This window comes from Limulus polyphemus, unplaced genomic scaffold (assembly GCF_000517525.1).
Source record: "Limulus polyphemus unplaced genomic scaffold, Limulus_polyphemus-2.1.2 Scaffold461, whole genome shotgun sequence".
Classification (NCBI taxonomy): Eukaryota; Metazoa; Arthropoda; class Merostomata; order Xiphosura; family Limulidae; genus Limulus; species Limulus polyphemus.
Genome location: NW_013666071.1, coordinates 321,442 through 347,299, shown reverse-complemented (window position 1 = coordinate 347,299; position 25,858 = coordinate 321,442). Strand labels below are relative to the sequence as shown.

The following is a 25,858-nucleotide window of genomic DNA, read 5'->3' as shown; positions in this document are numbered from 1 at the left end:
TACATATTTGAAAGGCCATCGTCACCAAAATTGAAATTGTGCAGCAATTTTGGGGGCAAAAACCTTAAGCTTTTACCAACTCACCCCATTCCAAAGTTAAGAAAAATGGCAATAAACATGATAACCTTATGCAATTTTATTCAAAACTTGTTCATCTGGCCTTTAATAATCTATATTATCGAAAAAATGGTCCGGTCATAGTTGGACGCTACGACGGACTTGATTTGTAACAAGCCTTGAAAGATTGGATCCCTTTGTAGGATACAGGTTACATCCCATGTGCAGAACGAATGGCATATATATATCCAAATCTAGTTTGTAAAGAAGAACCAAAGCGTCTTTAAATCCTTTAACCACGACACCCACTTCATATGGTTGTATTGAATTACAAATGTTTTCAACATCATTTCAGAGCAGGCAATATGTAATTGTTACATCATTAATTTACCCATCAATACGATACGAACCAAGGACTAAAAAATTTACCCATCAGTAGTTACAACCATTACTGGTTTGATAAGTGGCTGCTGTTTCTGCATACTGTAACCTCACTTCTGGAATGCAAACTTTACAGTTTTTCGGTATATACACGTACGTGCCATCTAAAACTAGAATGGCAACTTCATTGTTCCATTCTACCAAACGGTCTCACGTAAGAGAGTGGTTTAGTTTGGATGGTTTTGAATTTTGCGCAAAGCTACACGAGGGCTATCTGCTCTACCCGTCCCCAATTTAGCAGTGAAAGACTAGAGGGAAGGCAGCTAGCCATCACCATCCACCGCCAACTCTTGGGCTACTCTTTTACCAATGAATAGTGGGATTATCCGTCACATTATAACGCCTCCGCGGCTGAAAGGGCAAGCATGTTTGGTGGGACTAGGTCAAACGCCCTAAACACCTGGCCATGAGGGTGGATATCGTTAGATACAAATTATTGGTGACTAACATGTCGAAATCAAAAATATGTACAACAAATTGGTCACCAAACCAAAATGAGCCGAGTATATTTCTCCCCTTACTGTTTTTCGGTATTTTGCAAACCCATAAGTACGTTGGACAAGGCAGTATGGAGTTTGAAAAGGAGATTCACATACGGGTTCTTACAGTTCTTGCATCAGTGAAAAATAGAATTCCGAACAAAATGTCACCAGACTGAGACTTGCTTAGTTCCGTTTCATTAAAATATTCATCAACAGATCAATTCCATCAGTTCTGCCACAACTGACAGGTTCTTACATCTTTGTACTTATCGCCTAGCGCGTGTCGGATAGAAACATCTTTCTGACCAGCTGACTTTTTTGGAATTAATAAATCCTATCGTTAATGCGTCAAGTGGTATGACAGTCAGTCGAGCACATAACACATTTGGCATGAGTCTTGCCCGTTGAATTGTTGTTCAATCTTAAGTTCTTAAGGTTTGGTCATCTTGGTTTGCTCGAGGCTATCTGGGAATAAAAAGTGTGAAAAAGCATAGCTTGCATCATTTCTATCAGTTTCACTGTCAGCTAGAAAGGGGTCATCAGGTACACAATACTTAGAATAACATTAGTTAAATAATGAAGATGAAGACCGTTTATAAAACACAAAACATTTTATTTACAAGGCTCGAACCTTTTCGGGATACACTCATTCCATCTTCAGCGAAATCTGAAAATCGTGTTATTAAGATGATTATTTACTAAAACTATAATATAATAATCACTAGTTTACTTAGTTATTAAGAGGAGTGGTAAACGGAAGGATAAAACAAAGGATTATAGATACAAGGAACAACAGTTGAGTTTAAGTGTGAAAAGTTAGAACGATTTTAGATCTAAAGAGCTTTGTGAGTCGTTAAGAGTTGAGCGGTCTTTAGCTACTAGTAAGCTTTCTTTAATGTAGAGTTTAAGATCTGAAGATACTGTGATGATGACAGAGAAATCGTTAAATGAAATATTGTGACCTGTGATTTCAGAATGTGAACGAACAGATGAGTGATTGGGTTTAAGTAATGGACGGTCGTTTCTGTTAGATACTCCTGAATGTTTCGTTTTGCCTATGTACATGACCGTACGTGACCTTACAGTCACTACACGTATATATATATATATATATATATATATATATACACACACACACACTGGCTGGTGGTTAAAATTTGTTGTTTAAGAACTTGTGTGTAATCTTCGTTAGAAAATTAGTCGGATAACCGTTATGTAACACGTGTTTGTGTATAAGGGTAAGTTGTTCGTATAAAATAGAATAATTCGAACAAAGATTAAAAATGCTGTTTAACAATGATATGACTAGATTACGTTTGAAAATTGATGTAGAGGCCTGTAAAAGTATTCTTAAGCTCCTTACCTTATCCTTAAACTCCTTACCTTATCCTTAAACTCCTTACCTTATCCTTAAACCTCTCGACTTGAACGAGTTTACAATTAACGATTCTTTTACCTTTGATTCTGAAATATCTAAAATTCCCAGTGCTGAACAATATGTTATGGGCAGTTTTGATATTGAATATCTTACTACCAATATTCCCCTTGATTGAACTTCAAATTTAAACGTGGACCTTATCTCTCCCACTGACACCGAACAGTATCTTGGTTTCACCTGTAAACAATTCCTGGAACTTCGTGTTCTCTCCACAAAGTTAAACCATTTTCTTTTTAATTTGTGGTTTAAGAACTTGTGTGTAATCTTCGTTAGAAAATTAGCCGGATAACCGTTATCTAACACGTGTTTGTGAGTCGTTAAGACTCGGGCGGTCTTTAGCTATGACTTTCTAGATTCCTTTCTAGCCTTAATTCTCAAAACCCCAATATGAAGCTCACATCCGAACTCGGAGAAAGTTATTCCTTACCGTTCCTAGACGTCAGGATTACCATAGAAGGTAAATATGTTTCTACGTCTGTTTATCATAAAATAACTTTTACTGGCCTTAACACCAAATTTAATAGTTTTATCTCCAACTTCTTCATATACATAGATCTACAATATTAATTTTCAAGGCAAATTATTTGATAAAGAAGATTACAAAGAACATCTGCGTCTTGTTTCGAGAGGGTCTAAAATGCCTGAAATGTTATAGACAGATTGCATTGGCTGATTTAACTTTTAATATTCAAAAACCCCTGTTATAAGATAATGTCAATCACTCTCCTGTAAACCCACTGTTATTAAAAGCAAGCGCATCTGATGATTAGTCTTGTGGTCTGAAACGCAGATAGTTCCATGATAAGCACATATTTATTTTTGGTTTTCATTTATAAGTAAAAGCTTCATCTCATAGACCCGTATCCGCTTTCTTTGTGGAGATGGTGTAAAATGTACTTACCAATATTTACTTAAAATATGCTCATGCTTTTACTTTTTTGTAAATACGTCTTTCCTTATTTAACGAATTTGAATATTAAAATAATACGTATACATATGTTTCTGTTTCATTAACCTCAGTTTTATATGGATAGAAATTGGTGTAGAAATTCATAAAGAATATAGACAAACAAATAAAAAACATTGGTATTTTCAATCTGAGCAGCACAATCTGCGATATCTAAGTTAAACATATTTCACCCATAACACATCCAATTAGCGCGAAAAGGTATTTGCTGAAATGACTGGGTACTGGAAAAAATGGTTATTTTTTTTAATTGTCGAGTCTTTGTTAAAATATTGACCGACTGTATGCTCAAAAGAAGACTACAATAGACAATTAAAAAATAAAATTTCTGTGTGTGTGTGTGTGTGTGTGTCTAATGGCAGGTTTAATTGCTTTATTCCTATTGGATTAATTTTTTTCTAAAAATCTAAAAATACAAATATCCATAGTCAAGACACAATATTTTCTTTAAAACCTCAATTCATTCAGCTGATCAGCAACTCAAAATTCCAAGTAATTAAAGATTTTTTGGACAATTTGTCTACATATGTTATAGAAATTAAAAAAAACTTATATATTTTTTACCATATCCAATGTTAAAAAAGAAATTTAATCGATAGTCTTAATAATTGTTTGATACATAGAAAATCACTGTGTTAGTCCTCAGAACATATGATCTTATGAATAGATCTCTACACTTCTTTATGGTCTATCCTCTTTCTGTTAACATGTTTTATACAAGGGCAAAGGTGAATAAGAACAAGGGATGGAAAGATCAGTGTAGTGTTGTTGTTGTTTTAACGCAAAGCTACACAATGGGCTACTTACGCCCTGTCCACCACGTGGAATCGAACCCAAGATTATAGTACATTGTACCACTGATCAACCGGGGAATTAGTGTTAAACTGTCGAGTGTCTTTCATAAAGTTACACAAACTAATCGTTTGTATATTTCATAACATCACCAAAACTATTTTTACTGAAGTTCTATTTTTTTCAACGTAGATATTTCCTTTTTTATATCTCAGCTTAACATTTTGTGTCTATAAGATATTTAAATCTTTTGATTATGAAACATTTCTCTTTTCACGAGTGTTGTATTCAATTCCTGCTTGGTCGTGGTTATCATTTATCAGAAAAACTTCAAATCTCAGAGTCATATAGTTTTCTTTATTTTATAGGTAAACTATAATAGTAAATGGATCATAGCACAAATATATAATACATTTGAAAATCAAAGATTTTGATCACAACGACACACGGAAGGTCTTTTTTAAACTTGCTCCAGTTTCCTATGATTCCACATTTGTAGAAATCAAAAAGAAAGTTTTTTCACTTACTCCAGTTTCCTATGACTCCATCTTGTTGGTAGAAATAAAAAGAGATAGGCAGACAGTATTATTATTACTATTTTCAACCAGAAAAACACCTTAGATAAGAGATGGGCTAAAGAGCCTGCTCAGACATCCCTAAGATTCAAATAGTAATTCTTAATTTAAGACTGCTGTACGAAGGGAGAGAAACCAGTCAACATTGCTCACCGCCTACTCTAAACAACTCTTAACCGAATATAAAGATTGACTGTCAGTTATCACATCCCCACCGCCGCGCACTCTAAACTACTCTTAACCGAATTGTCAGATTGATTGCCACAATAATAACGCCCCCATAATGCCAACATGGAGCGTGTTCAATCCCGGACTACTCAATTCGCAGTCTGGTATGTTAACCGCTTGGCCACGCCCGGCACCAAATACACAATCTAAGAACGTTTCCACGAAAACAGCTAATGATAACGAATATATTAGAAATTTGTAAGAAAGCCATATTCAAAATTAAACACGGCCCAAAATACGGGATACACACATCTGATTTTGAAAGCAGTATTTTATTTAGTTTTAAAAAGCTTAGTATGTAACTACCATATGGCTGCTGGGAATATCTTCGAAAAACTTTTCTAGCTCGAGATTAGCTAGGCCTAGAGCTCTGTAAGTAGGAAAAACTTCAAAAATGTAAGAGAAAATCGAAAAAGAAAACAATCACAGGAAATTTCTCGTCTGAGGATATATAGAAGATGGAGGCAGTAAACTGTTACGGATCTCGTTAAGAGTCCGTGTAGAGCAAGTATTTTTTTTTTATATACGACTATTTCTGCTTTAGCCTAATTCTTCTATATTTGGTGACCTACCTACCGAAGTTTCTGGTCCTGAATGGTTTGTGGTTTGAAAGCACCCTGGTGTTTGATAATACAAGTTATATGCGATAGCTAGATCATTTAAACTGATGAATTAGTATCGAACGTTAATATTTTATAATTCTATGTCTAATTCTTTTTTAACCTTTGGTATGGCGTACAAGTATAGCTAAAGGTAACATATATATATATACAAACAGGGAAAGTTTCATTTAACCTTTAGTGTGGCGTACAAGTATAGCTAAAGGTAATATATATACAAACAAGGGAAGTTTTATTTAACCTTTAGTGTGACGTACAAGTATAGCTAAAAGTAATATATATATACAAACAGGGGAAGTGTTATTTAACCTTTAGTGTGGCGTACAAGTATAGCTAAAAGTAATATATATATACAAACAGGGGAAGTTTTATTTAACCTTTAGTGTGGCGTACAAGTATAGCTAAAAGTAATATATATATACAAACAGGGGAAGTTTTATTTAACCTTTAGTGTGGCGTACAAGTATAGCTAAAAGTAATATATATACAAACAGGGGAAGTTTTACGGACTTAGCTGCACGAACAAGAGAAATTTTACGGAACCAACAGCACAAACAACGGTAGTTTTATGGAATTATCAGCACAAACAACGGTAGTTTTATGAAATTAGCGCCACAACCAAGGGAAAATTTACGGAATTAGCGCCACACACGTAACTTATCTTCCACTGTAAGAAGAGTAAGCTTGCTCTTCGCACAAATTTAAAACTACTGGAGAACAGGTTGTGAGTCAAAACCAGAACTGTTTATAATGTAGCGTTTCAAATTAATTAATTGGCTTGGATCCAGGGTTGGTAATCCGAAATGAACTGAGAATCTGGTATACGTGACAAAAACTATCTAATCTATTCATCAGTGTAAAACATTATCTCGGAACTTCAATGCTTAATTAAACAAAAGCAATATTCAAACTCATACAGATCTACACATATTCAAATTACGTTGCTCGATAAATCCTATCTATTTTATTAATTAATGCACAAAATATCTGTGCAGTTAATCTTTAATTAAAGAAAAACAATACTTGAATTCTTACAACACTCCTTTTAATTACGTTGCTTGACGCTTAAAAGAACATGGTACAAAATCACTCCGATTTTTACTCTTAACAGATTTGATTGTTATTCTCAACAGCAAAAAAGGCTTAAAGTGGCAAAAATAAACTTAAATATTTCCGAAACATGACGACTTTTTTTTACCTAAAGTAGATGAGGTTCACGCTATTTTCTGCAATTAAACATCTATACTAAGATACCAAAATGAAACATCCTTTGACTTTCATTATCAGACCGACTCTATGAAATTAATTCATGGAGTTTAAAGGCACAGAATACATCACTAATAACGCCAAAGATGAATGTCAGAACCACCTCTCAGCTCTAGAATTTAATATTTAATGCTAGAAGAGTCATCCGTGTAATGTTAAAAAAATTATAACACACATTATAACGTCATTATAACACACTGAAACTGCCAATATTAATACTGGAAGCATTGATTTCAGTTTAAGAATAAAAAAGTGTTTTGTTTTTGTTGTTGTTGTTGGGCTCGTTTGTCTCAAAAGTTTAATAAGAATTCTGACAAGCAAAGCAAATGATGCCATAAACCTCACACAAGATTTATGGAAAAATTTCATTCAGCTGAATATTAAAATTAAAAGAGTTTACAATAAATACATAGTGCCAACATCTGAAACGTATCCCAAGGATATAAACTTATGATATCATTTAATTTGACTCTTAAAGAGAAAGCAAGTACAGCAGTGCTTTGATTGATACTATGTGTAACCTTCACGTTCTTTAGTCAACACTCTCGTTTTAATGAATACTAAAAATTTATTCCATTCAAAGAAACACTTCATCGTACATATATGTTTGAAACTTTTCGAATTAGTGCATGCCATTCTTCTTTTACAGATAAATCTATCCATTATTTTGACAGGAAAAACACCAGATATCAATAAAAACATAAACCTCCTGATAAAGACTTTTGCTTTATCTGTTACATTATGAAAATAACTGAAATTTTAAAATTAAAAGCATTGATTTTATAAGCAGTAGTAACCTTTTCTGCCCATTGTTCCATTAACGTAAATGGTGATATAAAAAGACTGGTTATAAAGCCATGCAATCGGTTCAGGAAGGATGCCTCACAAAGCAAATTCGCCGTCAGGTGGCACAGCGATTATACATTGATTCTGCAGACTTGCCTTCGAGTTTGTAACAGAGTTTTGCTGAGGTTGCTACTTACTCAGCTGCCTATATAAGATAGAAATCAACATTGGTCGGTTCTGCTTTTATATAGGAACCGAAAGCAAGCCCAGTCCCACCTGTCAGTAAAATTGTGTGTGTGTGTGTGTGTAATCATGTCCCGTATCTCATGATGGTCACATACCCCGCGAGTTTCAACCCGATCTACACTGTAATGTCTGAACCACATCCCTCTGTTTGCTTATTTGTTTGTTTGCTGTTAATCACAAAGTTACACAATGGGCTATCTGTGTTATGCCCATCACGGGTATCGAAACCGGATTTTTTGTATTTTAAGCCCTCGGACTTTACCGCTTAGAAACATCCCTCTGAACCGTGTGGAAGACATTATAACCACCCTCTATATTCAGAAAATTGCATCTGTATCATTTTCTTTATTTCTCCAAAAATAAACAGTCAACTAATTAAAATATAATTATTTGTTTTGTTATGTCTGTATGACATCATTTTGTGTCAAGGAATCGTTCCCTGGTGGGTCAACGGTAAGTTTACGAGCTTACAACGCCAAAATCCGAGGCTCAGTTCCTGGTAGTAGGCAGAACTCAGATAATCCACTGTGTAACTTTGGGTAAAAACAACAACAAAAGCAATAACTCTAGGGTTCAAGACAAACGCATACAGAATACTAGGTTATACAAAACTAACGTGTAATATGACTCACTGACCAACATGTGAATAGCCACATGTGCTACAAACAGTTTTTGTTTATAGTTGATGTGATGAGTGTCACACACACACACACACATATATAGAGAGACCATTATTTGTTACGCCACTATACACATTGTTATGACACATATCTGTGTATCTTTTGTGTGTGAACAAACGTGTTATAAAATATCAATATCAATATCAATAATATCTGCAAAACTTATTTGTTTAATAATATACAATTATATAAAATGAAACTTCATTTTAGCGTAGAGCATAACTATACGATCTATGTGGTCACTTACAAATAATCTTTTGAATTCCAGAATGATGTGTTTATTTTTATTTTCCTCAAATTCAATATCATGTATTATGATAGCACTTTTTTAAGTTGTCTTTTCTCATTGGACAATACGTGTATTCTGATTTTTGATTAATGTTTAAAGTTATAATGCCTCTCCTAACAGAAGGTGTCATCATATACCACATGTATGGTAACCACATATGAACTGATTTTCCTGAAAATAAGGGTTAAAAGCAGCAATGTGATGAGTAAAGAAGAACTAGAAAACGGAAGACGACGTAAGAAGATAGAAAAAAAATAATACCAATAACAAAAAGACTGACAATAATACGAAACCGGATATCTAACAGAAAAGAAACTTCATACTAAGATAAAAAATATAAAAATAAACCACGCACAGTAATATGATTCACCAAGAGAAGGCTAAAACTATCAAACCTGAGAAGGCTGGATTCATTGTTAATAACGTTAAGTTTGGTTTTGGTTTTGGATTTTGCGCAAAGCTTCTCGAAGACTAACTGCGCTTGCCGTCCATAATTTTGAAGTGATGGATTAGAGGGAAGGCAGCTAGTCAACACCACCCACCGCCAATTCTTGGGCTACCCTTATACCAACGAAAAATGCTATTGACAGTTAACAACGCTAAAAACTTCAGTACTACTAACAGCAGTGGAAAACGTGAATTTACCACCACTAGCAGTACAGGAAGGGCCAAAACGCACACAAAAGTGACATCAACAATACTTAGAAGACTGAACCATAATCAAAAATACTGAGAATTGTGAAATAACCCCAACCAGCAGTACTGAGGGAAGTAAATTACACTGAAAATATTCTAATTACCATCATTATTATCTAAAAGACGAATCAAAGGGACTTAGAAAACTGATAATGTTACCAAGAAGTTTTAAATAACTAATATTTGCACTGAGAAGAATGTAACACGATTGCTGATAATAAAAAGATGAAATCCCTACAAACAATACTATGTCATCAACAGGAACTTCAATACACTGTAGGAAACAAATTGATAAAATAACGAAAACATATGAAATAATTAAGAGAATAAAATGAAAAAATGAAGATTTGGTTTCGTTTAAATTTCTCGCAAAGCTACAAGAGGGTTATCTGCGCTAGCCATCCATAATTTAGCAGTGATAGGCTAGAGGGATACAGATAGTCAACTCTTGGGATAATCTTTTTATCAACTAATAGTGGGATTGACCATTACTTTATAACGCCCTACTGTGACGAGGATTCGAACCCGCGACCCGCAGATTGCGACTCGAGCGCCCTAACGACCTTGGCCATGCCGGGCCAGGGGAACTGTGAGGAAAGATATGAAGATTTTTTGTAAACGAATTAACAAGCAAGCATGGTTATACGTCACATTATTCTTACACTTTATGAAGTACCGTGCAGTATTATTCTTGAGTATAATGGTATCACTCATCTTCATACTTTATTTCGATAAAATTTATAATATATGCTTTATTATATCCATTTTTAGATCATTTTATTCATTCCTGATAAATAAACGAAATATTTGGTACCAAAATTAACAACTAAAAATACGAACAAACTTTTTATTAAATAATTAGTGTCTAAAGTAAGTTATTATTAAATAATTAGTATCTAAAGTAAGTTAACTATATAGATGACAACTAGACATAACAAATTGCTAAGAAGAACATCATATTGTAAAGAATTATAGAATAAAACTAAAATGATCATTGGATCATAAATTTGACACATATCAAGTTTTGATTACATATAAGGAATATTATGTAAAAATTATTAGCGGTAATATTCAACATTTTATAACTTTTCATACGTCTTTGTTTTCCGTTTTTTTTAACGGTGTCCTGAAACTGTTTGCGTGTCTTGTTAGTGTTACCTTTGTTCAGTTTGTGTGCTGTGTTAATGTTCGTTTCGGAGATAAAAGAAGAAGTCATCCCAGTGTTATCTTCTTACATCTTGTTTACTACATTTCCTAACCGAATTTCTGCCCGAACGTCTTAGTAAAGCGTATGTTTTAATTTGAATAAACTCAGTCTCAAATAATTGTTTACGATGAATGTGTTGTCATTAGATTTGTCAGTGATCTTACAACGATATGAATGTTTGGAAGTAAATCTTAATTAGTAACGACGTGCGTGTTTGTACAGTTCATGAAGTTGTAGAAATTAACTTACCTCAACTATAAAATCACTCGAAGACCTAACAGGCTTCTAGTTCGTCAACGACATAGTTGGCAGTTCATTGTTGTTTTAATGATTTTGTTCTTAGTTTCATTAACATTCTTTAAGTGAGTGTGTCAAATATGATTTAAAAATTTAAGATTAATTAATTGATAACTTTGTCAAAGAGACGTTTGTTGTTGTTCTTTTGGCATTGAAATCGGATCAACGATTCATTGAAACAAATAACAGTAGGTTTTTGTTTGTTTTATTTTTTAGATAAAACAACTAATTTGTTTAAGTTATACATTATGTTAGCTGAATTCTCAGATTACTCCTAGCGGTCACGAACTTAGTCTGTATGTTATAAGAATTGCCCTGCAGAAACGCATTTTCCGTTTCCTTCACAGTGTGTATGACAAATAAGCTTATGTAATTGAGCTTCGCAATGAATGAATACTAAGGTCTGATGATGGAATTGATTGTATCCCCAGAGGTTAACGTGGTACTATATGTGGAATTTCATAGTTTACTTTAGCAGATCTCCGGTTCTTTAACCACTTAGGGCATAAGTAAAAGGCTTAGGGAAATTTTATCAATATACTCGTGCTGAGTCTAAAACATCATGCACCAATAAATATAACTAATTAATAATAACCACTAATATCTACGTAATGATGATTTTTAAGGTTCCTCCTAATTATCGACCTAAGTCAAAGCTTTTATTCCATCGATGAAGTCTTTTTAACTTACAACTTTCACAAACGAGCATTCTCTCGTTTACAATTTCCTCTACTATATATTCTCTAATTCAAAGTTCTACCAAACCATGTTTATTATTCTCAACATGCACTAATGCTTACGCCCTTATTTCCTAACTGTACCATTACACATATACTGATTTACAATTCAAGTCAATACAGAATCGATAGTAAGAACCAAGTGTATATTTTCTGAGTTTCAAGCTCCACCAAAACACAAGCTATATGTAAATCATATATACATATTAAGTTCGTCAATACTACAACTTGACTTTTTAGCTACATTAATACAATATTACGCTTCACTGAATTTGGTTTTAAAACTCCATCTGTTGATATACATATTTTTCATTAAAATCTGTAGAATTAATATCATACACGTTTTCTTTCAAGGAACTAGTGACATAGTAACAAGTTACGTATTTCATAAGTCTAAATATCACAAAAAAAACTGTGTTTGTTGGGGTATTAGTGCCCAGCCCACAGCGGGTATCGCAAGACGATTTGTAGCGTTATAAGCTGTCAGGTTTACGGTTGAGCCACTGGGGAGCGCAAAAACAAAAAAAAGATTATTGAGTTTTACATCAACGAAACGGAATTTTCTTTACCGCTGAACGAGGTCTCTAAAACTACTTCTGCATCGTAAGTGCAAGATATGTTCTTACCCAGCAAATTAAACAATCTTCTAAGTAAATAGATATTCTAATTGTTTTTATCTTCTGCCTCTTTAATAACGTAGCTATAAATTTTACTCCTTGCACGTTTCTACAACCACGAAAATAGACATAATTATAACGATCATGACATTTTGAAGCACAAGATTAAACCATGATAAGTTGACTTTACACCCAGTTTGCGAGACAATGAGACCGAATTCCAAATATTGGGTTGATTTATTGATTGTTTTAGAGCAAAGCCACATTAGGCCCTCTGCTATGTCCACCGCGGGAAATCTAACTTCGGATTTTAGCGTTGTATGTCCTACCGGGGGACTCGAGAGATTGGGTAAGCTACAGGGGTTTCTGTTATTCAGATTATAACCAGACAGATAAAGGGTTCGATTCGTTAGCCTCAAACAAGCTACATTTTACTACCAAAAGAACTCACCTCTCAGCAGTGCTCGGCCACAAAGATACGAAGTTTAGAAGATTAGCCAGACTGCGTTACTCTTGCACAAAGTAGTATATGTGTTCATGTTCAGGTAGGTACCAGCCTTAGCCACTTTTCAATGGCAAGTAAGCTTCGTTGAGCCTTTGTTTGCCACATATATCGATAAAACTCGCGTAAAGCGCGTAGAAAACGGTTTTATAGAACTTAGAAACTAGATCTTCTGTGACGAAACATATACGCCAATAACTGTTTTTTGTGTGGGATTTTGGAATGAGCTATATGTTTTACTATTGTGAATTCGGCCAGGCGTTTGGGAAATTCAAAATCCCACGAAGATGAAATCTCACTCCAGTATATATATATATATATAAGAGTACCGGAAAACTTTGTTTGGAATATAACCCATCAAGCATACCTCCATAACCCACAGACTAGGTGTTAAAAAGCAATGGAATCTGTGAAAGCACTTGATGAGGTTTGAATTTTTAAGCTCAAATCATAGAATATGCATTGTACAAAACGCATTTACTCTATCAGACTTTATTCATGTACACTTATGTCCCTGATTTACACAAACACGGCAACATTTATGTTCTAGTTCATGGAACATTTTCGTATTCTTGAATGGATCTTATAATAAAAACTGTATTTCATTTCCAGATAATCCAAGCCAAATTATATATCTTGTAATGATGACTAGGAATATTGCAGTCTTGTTAGCAAAGTGTTTATTCTCAGAACATGATATTCAAAACTAATGAGAAATATCTGCCTTGTGGCTTCTATCTTTCCAATACTATATCTGTAATCATATCCAAGATTTCAGGCTCCAGCAAAATACTGTGAGGTCTCTATATTTACATTCCTCCTTGCTGGATTTTCAGAGTGCAAATAACGTATTTCTTCAAAGCTCGCTTTAGAAAAGCCAAGTTCACAACATTACCAAACTCAGCACAAACGTTTGTAACTTGCTCGTAATGAGTGGCATCTTGTTCAGGTTAAAAAAGGGATAAAAAATTATCACTCAATGTTTTGACATTGTGGAGATTCACCTTATATGTCGAAAATATGCGTTTTAGTTTTATCTTAAAATTAGTTTAACATTTCTTCACACCCACTTCAAACTTAATTATATTTTTTCAGGGTTCTGTAACAACTAAGTATGAAAGTATAAATGTTTTTGTTGGATTCAGAAATCTTTTACCACGCGTAGTTACAGACTCTTATAATACTAACATCACAATTCATCTGTACTGTTACATGTCCCAGGCAGAGCTTTCAACATATTTGTTTATTTGTTGAATTTCGCGCAATGCTAATCGCTAGCTGTCTCTAATTTAAGACTTGGTGTGGCCTGGTGGTTAAGGCGCTCGACTCGCAATCTGAGGATCGCTGTTTCGAATTCCGTCACCGAACTGCTTGTTCTTTCAGCCGCAGGAGCGTTATAATGTAACAGTCAATCCCACTGTTCGTTGATAAAAGAGTAACCCAAGAGCTGACTAACTGCCTTCCCTCTGGTTTATCACTGCTAAATTAGGGACGGCTAACGCAGATAGCCCTCGTGCAGCTTTGCACGAATTTCAAAACAAACCGAACCCTAATTTTGAAGTGATAGACTAGAGGAAAGGCAACTAGTCAAAACCCTCCACCTACAACAATGGGGCTACTCTTTGACAACAAATAATGGGATTGACCTTCATATTATAACGCCTACACAGCTGAAAGAAATAGTATATTGGGTGAAAGGGGTTAACCTAGACCCGCAGATAGTGAATAGAGTGTCCTAACCACGAGATCATATTAAGCCTTTCGAGGATTTCTCTCTCCCTCTGAAAACTGTTTAGAAGAGAGTTCGTGATCTAAATTAAAAGTACTAACTGATTACAGTTATCACTTAATGAGCTAATGAACTTGTATTATCTGGTTATTTTACTCATAACTTCATATAATTAATTATTAACCATAATACTCTGGATTGGTGGAATAAATATCAATATTTTGTATCTCTAAATTTCTTCATAGTGCACAAAAATAAATTGGACGTTGTAATATCATAATTATAAGAAGGCAAAATTATTATTATGAAATAATAAAAATCACCCTTACTCGTATTACTGTTGTGCATATCAGGCATATGATGATAAGTCATGTGATCTGAAACGTAAATGATTGGTATTCAGAAGCCAACGTCTATATATAGTATTCTCATACAGATTATCTCAGTTGCCAATTTGAAGTTAACCACAGGTGCTTCAACCATGCAAGAGCCAACCAATCACGGGAGGTTGTTTTAAATTTCATACTTGTGTTTCAAAATGTCGCTAGTAGAATGTAGAACTGCTTGGAAAGTTATGTCGTAGTTGCTAAAACACCTGGGAAATGCAGGCAATCATTCGAAACGTAAGCAGACGATGGTTAGTTGTAGATCCTACTTTACCACAATGGTACGGAATCTGCTCCGTGACTGAATCAGGTGTTCGCAACAGCAAATGGATTTTTCTGAATATAAACTTAATCTAAACAAACGCTAATATTGAAATAAATATATATAATAATAAATTCGTTACAATCAACTTAAGGAAAGCAAAATATTGTTGTTCGTTTCCTTACGATTCCATAACATGGAAACTTACTAAACCCCCGAACCTCTTACAACCGGCTGGGCCTTTAAAATATTCATTTGCTGGTCTCTAGTAAATATTTTCTTATTTGTTCTGTAACTGTAAAACCTTTCACAAAGAATAAAGTTCGTAATAGTGAAATTTTTATTGTTATTTAAATATTTGCCTCAAGGCCTTCAGTTTTTGTTATTTGAAAACCTATACCGTGCAAGTTGTAATTATCTGGTCAGGTGATTAGCGTATCGAACTAGGGATAGGACGTGATGTTACTAAACAGGCTTCGCATGTTGGTGCATTATAGAAGGTACAGTCAATCCCTTTATAGGGTTAAAAGTAGCCGCCTCTAGCGGCGGATGGTACTGACTGGTTGTCTTTCCCCCAGTTCGCTCTGTCTAAGCCATATAAGTCTCTGATCCGGCCTTTTGGATTAGAGTATGAGTGAGGTATCGTTCGGGTAAACAAACAAACATATTTGAAGGTAATGTAAACGTTGTGTATAAAAACCTACATATATACATATTTCTGCTATTTCTGTTATTAAAACTTCTTCCTGTATTATCATGAAAACTTTATCTAAGAAAATGAACTTAGTTAGAATACTCAAGTTGCATTAGAAGTGAGAATTAGTAAGCTAAAGAAACTAAATAAAATGATAAACGAAGATACAAATAAACAAACTATAAAACTCCTAGGTTTTTCTTTTTCTTGGTATTCTATTAGCGCGATCTTCATGTCTAAAATAATTAACTGTATATGCAATATATAGATGAATAAAATCTCATAACCAAGTTCAAATGATATACGCAATAGAGCATCCTCATAGAAACTAGGTAGACAGAACACTTATTTAATTTTAAAGAATTTTGCTACGTCTTTCATTATTAGAACTTAAAAAAGTTAAATATTTTAAAGATCTATTACAGGATTCGTGAAAAAAAAAGTGTCTGTTAAAGTTTTCACTACACACACCAATTAAATGGATAAAACTAGATTGTGCCGTATTTGTTTTAATCTTAAAACGTTCGATTGGTTTCAACGTGCTTATATTTCGATTTTTATCGTGTTATTCCTTAGTAAGTTGTGCTCTGGAGAATAAAAGACATTTCTAACATTAAATATTAGCTGTTTTTCTTTTATTACTTAAATATCATTTTATGTTGTTCCCTGGTGGGTTAGCGGATGGTTTGCGGACATACAACGATGAAATCCGTGGTTAGATTCCCCGCAGCGAACATAGTGCATTTAATCTATTCTATAGCTTTACGCTAAAACAAACAAATGAAACTACTCTCTTTTCTTTAGAGGGAGGAGAGATATATCTGTTACTACTTTCTTTAGAGGGAGGAGAGATATATCTGTTACTACTTTCTTTATAGGGAGGAGAGATATATCTGTTACTACTTTCTTTAGAGGGAAGAGAGATATATCTGTTTATGCATTTCCTAAGTATAATGGAGTTTCTTTATTTCTAAACGGTTATCATGTCCATTAACGATCAGAAGATGAAGCAAAAAATCACATACATTTTGAATATGATGACAAATGTAAAATTAAAGATTTGATCGACATATCAGAAATCTCAAGAAATCAGTTGTGATTCACTAATCAAAATATTGCCTTTTCCGGTAAACTGACTTAAATTATTTCATACATTATCGTCAGCTCTTCAAATATTACTGATTTTGATACTCTTATGGAACGCTAATTGGTATTTATTATTAACAGGTTTAATAAAATAAATGCAAAAACAAATTTTTTCTCCAGATTAGAAACAAAAAAAGCAGTTTTCATGTACAGGATTTCTCTAAATAACTGGAACATGTTACTAATGTAGTTAGTTTTGATATTGTTTTGCCGAATAAGATGAAAAGCCATCCAGAAGTGAATGGACTTAAAGGTGAGTTTGATCAAAGGAGTACCTACGTTCAAGTCTTGAAAACATTTCTTTGTAAATTTCTCAAAATCTCAAAATTCTGAGCTTTGCTCAGGTGAAAATGCCAATTTATGTTTTACAGAAATATTAAGGTTGTGTTTAAATATAATATAGCAAATATATAAATAATGATATATAAACTACAAAATTACTATAATTTTTCAACACAAATTACCTATCAGTGTAAACCAAAAATAACCATCACGAAATTAAATTTTAATGTTTTAACAAGTTTCTAAATATCAATTAATAGTTTAAAAAAGCTCATGTATGGAAAGAAGTTAGTCGATAGTACCCACCTCCAACTTTGGAACTCTTGTCTCACCGCAAAATGAAATTTGACAGTCACTCTTATAACCCTTAACCATGAAGCCATCCAAAAGATAACAATATAGGTATTCTTGTTAGCCGTCTTTAGAAATTGCTATCACAAGAAAACTACAATTTTGGGAAACCATGTGACCTCACGATATAAAGTAGGTGAATCTTAAGTGAAACAATCACTTATGCATTTTGTGTTAAATAAATAATGACTTCGTTTCAGATAAAACATTACTTTCAAATTTTGCCAAAAGGTATTGAACAGTTTTAGAGAAACTAAAGTGCAGACTTTCTGAAGTTAATAATTAATATTATATAGAAGGTAGTTTTTTCCTTTTTTCTTTAATTCTACCGAATGGTTCTTATTGGAAAAAAAGAGGTATTTGTACATCCATTTTATATTGAATGCAAAGAAGAATTTTACATTGAATTTTCCATGAATTCTCTGTGTTCTAGTTTTAGTCTAATCCATGTCATGAAAAAAATCTAACTAGCATAAAATTTTATTGTTTCATCTTGAAACTAGATAAATTTCGGAAACCATACACGTACAAAAAAGTCGAAACGTTGTTTCTTCTAGATTCAATGGAGATACAGGCCACAAGTCAAAATCATCGAACGTGCTCATAGCCATCTCTAATTTATTGAATAGAGGGAGGAAGGGCAAACCGTCATCAGCACATGCCGCCTACACTGCTACTTTTAACTGATGAAAATGATTCGCTGTCACAGTTCAAACGACGTACAGGTTATTAACTGTTATAGCTAAAAGTGCGGATAATGTTTAATGGCATATCTCAAACCTAGGACCTTCCAATAAATAGTCTGGCGCTCTAATGACCGATCATATATAATCTTACATGGATTTAAAATTTCAAACAATTTTTGAATAAACATATAAGAAATTTGTTTTAATTCTAATATGATAAGCAGCACAACAACAGAAGTGATGAATAATAACGTATTTATTTATTAACTTATATATTATGTTCATTCGATCGTCGGTAATTTCCAATAGTAAATGTAAAACAGTTCTAATATGGGTTCGAGAAGCAGGTGGATAATACAAAACTATGTTGGTCAGTCAATTTCCACAAATGCAACATCAATATCCAAAATAATGTCATATCGATAGGCAGATGTTACTTTCACGTAACAATATCATTTTATATACTCAGGAATTTATTTTTGGTGAATTATTTATATAAGATAGTTTTGTTGCATATTTCATGAAATCCATATCTAGATAATTAATATTAAGTTTTTATTTGTAACTTTGGAAATAAAATAAAATTATGTTCTTTCAAATTTCAAGCTAATGCTATTAAAAATCCTACAATTGACACTATTTGTTAGGTTTTAAAAACTTCTGTTTGTTTTCAAGTGCAAAACTATACAATGGGTTATCAATGCTATGACTATAGCGGGTATCGAAACCTATTTTTGAGGGTTATAAGCCTTTAGACGGATGGCACTTCAAAAATGAATAGACGATTAAGAATTAAGAAATTGTCATCATCATATGTTCATAGTACTAATTGTACATGTAAATAAGGACATTAAACCATCAATCTGATCATTGCGAGTTTGTTTGTAATTAAGCACAAAGCTACACAACGGGCTATCTGTGCTCTGCCTACCACAGGTATCGAAACCCGGATTCTAGAGTTGTAAGTCCGCAAACATACCTCTATGCCACTGGGGGGGCCACTGCGAGTTTAAACTTTCTAGATGGATTGCTTTTTAAATGGAATTATAACTAATTTAAACCAATGTAACTACTTTCAAAGATTCGTTTTCAACGCAAAAAACCGGCGAAATAGTGAATAACCAATATGCCTAAAAGTTGTTATTAAAACAAGTTAATTTCAGATGTTCTTTATTACTTCCACATTCCTCTTAAGCTATACACTTAGGCTTAAAATCACAGGTGTGTAAAATAACATTTAAAATATTTTTTTTCGTCTCCCACAAGTCACTGCCTAAGAAGCTTTTCGTTCAATACCAAAAATAATTGTGCAGCCCAACTAAGGACCTCACGTATTGAACAAAAGATTTATTGGGAAGAGATTTGTGTGAGGCAAAAGACAGAACTGAAATACTACTTCTCACACCTTCAGCCCTAGCCATCACACCAAGCGGTTAAAGCGCTTGACTCGCAATCTGAGGGTCGCTGGTTCGAATCTCCGTCCTACCAAATATGCTCGCCCTTTCAGCCCTGGGGGCGCTATAACGGGGGCTCAACAGTAATTTCAAAGGCTTATAACGCTAAAAATCATGTTTCGATTCCCGCGGTGGGCACAGCAAAGCTTTCCTACTGCTCTTCAATATAACGAGAATTCATACAAATTTACATTTTTAATGTATTTAAGAATTACCTATGCTTATGTGAATGGAATACAGTTATAAAGGATTTCATATAATAATACTCTAAACATTTAGAATTAACTATGCTTATGTGAATGGAATACAATTATAAATGAGTTCATACAATAATACTCTAAACATTTAGAATAAATAATTCACAAAAACAAGGGAATAAAAATTTAATGAATGAAAAGTTTTGGTGAGCTAAATTACACTAACATGTACAAATATGTTAGTTTAAAAATAACTAGAAAAGGTATTAGCACCTCAACGCCTTTAGTAATTAAAAAGAAACAAATTACTATATACTTATTTATTTTACATTACATAAAATTTCAAAGCCTAATACACTGAGACAGTTCCAAATCATTCCTAATTCGCTACAATTATATACTTTTGTTTAGAGATATTTGCTGAAAAGAAATTTTAAAGGTACAAAGAGAAACAAATATAAATTATATTGCTTATAGCTCAAACATATAAATACTGTTGTATTAAAATAACTGAACTTGGTATAGACGAAACCCTCATAAAACGTTAGTAAACTGGGAATGCATCAGGTGGCAACGTTATTTGATAGAACAAGAGTCATTCTCGTTTTTGATAACTTTACCAAAACATTGTTTTCCTGAAATATCTTATGAAAATTAAAATTTCAACGCTATTATTTCGAATACTGATATTAAAAGAAACATAATATAGTTGGTTTTAAAGTTGCTAAAATGTAGTCCCTCACTGGGTCAGCGGTAAGTTTACGGACTTGCAAGCTAAAATTCGGGTTTCGATTCCAAAAACGCTAAAGATATCAAAGCATCCTGTGAGGCATTTGATAAATTCAATCTGATACTAAAAAGTTACTTAATTCACTCGTTTAGTTTGTTTGTTTGTTTTGAATTTAGCGCAAAGCTACACGAGGGCTATCTGCGCTAGCCGTCCATAATTTAGCAGCGTAAGACTAGAGGGAAGGCAGCTAGTCATCACTACCCACCACCAAATCTTGGGCTACTCTTTTACCAACGAATAGTGGGATTGACCAGCACATTATAACGCCCCCCCACGGATGAAAGAGCGAACATGTTTGGTGTGGCGGGGTTTCGAACCCGCGTCCCGCAGATTGCGAGTCGAGCACATACGTTTAGAATTAACAATTCTTGTAAATACATATAACCTTATGAAGAACAGCGATATTACTCTGTCCAATATTTTTACACAGCGACAGCCTCACGTAGTAAGATTTCTCGTGTCAATTCCAGAATGATTTTACTCCGAACTTATATATAAAAACCAGACTTCTTTTTCGTAAAGTGTTAAATAAATGTGTAACCCAAGTTCTACCCCACAGAGAACAAATTACAGTAAAGAGACCGTTTCACATAATCAAAGTAGGTCTATGAAAAATTGCAGAACAAAATATTCAAATAAACTTCTCATGAAACTAATGTTTACATTTATTTATCAAAAAGAAATTACAGTAATCAGTTGAATCTTTTTTATTGGCTCAATGTTCCACATTATTACATTGCTTGATTTATAATTCACATACTATCGAAATAGGAAAAAAACGTTTTACTATTTCTCTAGTAAAGTTTTACGACTACAGTTCTCAAATCGAGTTTCTGTCCTTATTATAGTTGTTCACCATACTTTATACAATGTTCATCTCGATTAATTTTTGGTTTTCAGAAAACGTGAAAGTTTTTTTATCATCTTCATTATATCTAGATTAGATGACTGGCTCTGTAGGATTCATATTCCTATAGCATTGTTCATTAGACCTCTGTCACTTATGTTTCATCATTATCAGATCATCATACTCATCTTCATTAAGTACTTAAGAGAACTTGTGCATTTCTGGAAACTGATCTCTGCTCAACGTCATTAGCCCCCACTGGCACAGCAGTATGTCTGCGGACTTACAACGCTAGAAACCGGGTTTCGATACCCGTGGTAGGCAGAGCACAGATAGCCCACTGTGTAATTTTGTGCTTAATTCCAAACAAACAATCAACGTCATTAAGCGCTCATTAATCGATCTTATACCTAGTTAAACGTTCTTTAACAACTGCATAATATATCTTTTTATCAGGTATTTATATTAAGAATTGCTAATTTTCTCGAGTATTTGAATCACTCAAAGCAAGTTTTCATCGTGGTATTTTCATTTGATATTTTTCTTCAGTACGTCATCTTATCCTACTAGCTGTTCACCAGTTGTTATACTGTTAACGTAATACCGGTGGGGGTTAACAGATCTTGCACTTACTGATTATTGACATTTCTCTATTTTATGGTGCAAAACATGCTATCTTGCTGAAAAAGCATAGTTACATACATGCGAGATGTTTTGATGCAAAATACAAGATTCTTGTAGCAATTTCCTAGGTCTAAAGCACTTCAAAGTTTTGAAATAAAAATGTCATTTTCATTTAACCCTTAACTAAGAGGATGGGTTAAATCATTTATATCTGTGATTTAACCCATCCTCTTAGTTAAGGGATATTAACAAGATATCATGTTTTACAGTAAAGTTACCCTACTGTCTGTTATATCTTGTTTTACAGTAAAGTTACCCTACTGTCTGGGATATCTTATTAATAACCCTTAACTAAGAGGATGGGTTAAATATGGCTCCAGGTGATTTTCTTCCTTTTGATAAATAAGTTTTGTATCTGTAATAGCATTAAGATTTTTTATCATCATACGTGAAAGTTTTAAGTATGAAAACAATGATGAAGCTTTTCTAAACAAGTTATAGTATTTTTTTCTAAAATGATTTCTGAGTTCTTTAAGGCTTCATCCTAGTAGTTGGGAGTTAGAAAATTTTGAATTTCTCTCACAGCAAAATAAATCAAATATTTTCACATTTTCATGGTAAACCTGAGATATTTATGTGCCTGCTAGTGTAATCATTACAAAAAGAAAACTTAATTTTTTTCTAAAACCAGCTGAGGTTCAGGTCGTCGGTGCTTTCGAGTAGTTTTTAAACTGCTTTTACTTTCCGTGGTTATTAGTCATTTCAAGTATCTATGTTAATCGTCTACTCTCAAAGCTGTAAGTGTTTAGATATGAAACAAAAGGCAATACACCTCGAATATTTTAAGCTACATTAAAAAAATTTACATCTAACAATAATCGAGTAGTTGAGAAATTTCTACTTGGCTGAACATTTTAAACCAACAATCTGCCTGCTATTATAATGTAAACTACAAACTGCAGGTACTTTAAAGAAACAACACCCATGAAACTGCAAATTAACATATCTTCCGAGAACGTTTAAACATTTACAAGAAATACCAACCAAACAAAACGTGTTAGTATATTCAATTCCATTCAGTCGTGCGTATATTAAATAGGAATGGATTTATACAAAATACGATATAAAAATGTTTTAAATTCTTTTTATAATAAATTATGTAAAACCAATAAAAAAAATTTCGTTTGTGACTATAACATGAATTTGTTTAATGATTTTTCTAAAAGTGCTCGCACCAAATGCGCTATGTTTCCGCCCTCGACTTAACCCTTTATAAGGAACCGGGGGACGACGCCCAGTTCTTGCTAAAGAAGCATTATTGTTTCTAGATGTTCAGTGAATATACGTCGTTTGAAACACTTTTGTATTTTTAGATTATCAGAAAAAGCAATTCATTTATACGTCATACAACGTTAGTGTTTTCTTGTACTCTACTTATGTGCAAATTAGACTGTGTTTTCAATTTAAATGAGAACACAAAATAGGTCTTCACTAGGTCTTCTCAATGAGAACAACAATTATATAATATGCTTACATAAGATCTGCTTTAGAACCTTTTGTATGAGCCTGTTTAAAATGACAAATAAAATAATATGTAAAATTCATTCAGTTAATCTGAATGTAGGATAATTTTCATGGCTAATATAGAGCACAGTGTTTTATAACACACCGATTACTCTCAGACTGTTGTGGAGGAGTAGGTGGAGTGATATCAATTCAAATATAAGTTTGTTGAAAACAGGACACTTTTCCCATTTTCTGTACAGTAATAATATATAATTTATAAAACATCGCTAACCAATGCATAGTAAACATTACAAGTTTTCTAAAATATTTCTCTTCTTTTTTAAATATAGAAGAAATATAGGTATTTTCAAGAAGAATGGAAAAAACTTTACAAATATTTCGTCGAGTTTTTTTTTGTAGATTATTTTTTTATCTATACAATTCCACTATAAAGTCCGCTTAAGTATTACGATCAATGTCTATCAACCTGCCAACACTTTCAACTACGACAAAATTGTATTTAGAAATGATCACTCTCTGTCTGCAAGTTGAATAATATCTGTTCTTTCAGCTTGAAATATAGGTACGTCTAGAGGGAATAAGATTTTGTAGTTGAAGAATAGAGCACATAATAAGTTTCGCCTTCTTCTGCCCAATGCGTCAGTTATGGATGTGCTGCTTCCGAATTATATACGATGTGTAATGGACAGGTCACCCGAACTAGGAGTTGAAAGATCTATTATTCTCTCTGCAAAAGCGTCACTTTCACGGATTTTGGGTTTTCCATTTTGACAGAAAACCAAGCGACAGGATTATGGCAGATTTTTCTTATTTTTTTTATCGTACATTTCTCTTTTTAAATTAACAGAATTAACTGAGATTCGCTTATTATATTTTATTTCCTCCTTTTTAATTCGATATACGTTTCGCCCAAGCACCACTTCTGACTGAAACAAGTATTCTCTCATGTTAACAAACGAAAGTTTGAATAAAATTTGGAAATGACAAATGTAACGTGTATGGAATTCTGAAGAGTGATTGTTTTTACAGTAGTCCAATCAATCAAATAGAGTATCAGCTCTACGCACCAATTCGTCTAATGTTGCGAAATGTTACTATCTCTACATATACTACTTGTAAGCTAAAGTAACAATAAATCTCATTGATACTTTAATACGCATTATTAAGAAAGTCCAAAATGTAGGTTTTGAATAACACAACTACAAAAATAATTGGTAGTAGTGTAGAAACTCAAATTTCTAAGCATTTCCTTGAACACAAAATTTTTCACTTTAAAGAAAGTAGCACTTCTATTTGTATATGTAACAAACTTGTGCTGTTTTACTTTTGTATTTTATTAGCAAACATTATCAGATATAACAAAGTATTGTTTTAATATTTCTGATAAAAATTTGAAGCAATACCTTACCTTTTCATATTTACTCGAAAGCACATTGTAGTCGCAGCTAACATGTGCCAGAAAGCTGATAGCAATAAATAGCACGAGACCATGGAGTACAATGTTTGCAGGTAACCGTTGCCATGGGCTTCCACGTGTTACCAGTACAGGAAAAATACTCGTGCCCATAATGAGGGCTGTCACTATACTTCGTTCAAGAAATATTCAACAGGAAAGCTTCGATGCGCATGTCGAAGGTACTTATATTTTAAAAAGTATATATTTAATTAAGTAATTTACTTTAGCATAGTTCTGCCTCTTTCATACTTACAATAATCCTCATGGAAAAAAAAATCTTACCAAACCGAATTTTCCTAACCACAAGTTTCAAGTCGCCCCACTGTCTGTCGAAACGCAGGCGCTTCTCTGAGACTAGAGTATTGATACTATGCAATAGCGCCATCTTCTGGATATTGGTGACCTGTCATGTGAAGGTTATTGAATTTTTCTGACCCATTTTTGTAATTGTGATATGTAACTAGCAGTACTGTGAATAAAATGAAAACCTTCAGTTATTTATCT

General features: G+C 33.4%; 1 protein-coding gene across 1 annotated transcript in view; it reads right to left on the bottom strand.

Moving 5' to 3' along the window:
* The window catches only part of LOC106458423 (connective tissue growth factor-like), a 49,107-nt gene extending 23,499 nt beyond the window's left edge, over positions 1–25,608 (bottom strand). Inside the window, exon 1 of the mRNA XM_022384636.1 lies at positions 25,307–25,608. Coding sequence (XP_022240344.1) covers positions 25,307–25,465 — 159 coding nt within the window. The 5' untranslated portion in view covers positions 25,466–25,608. The remainder of the gene's footprint in view (positions 1–25,306) is intronic.
* Between the last annotated feature and the right edge of the window lie 250 nt (positions 25,609–25,858).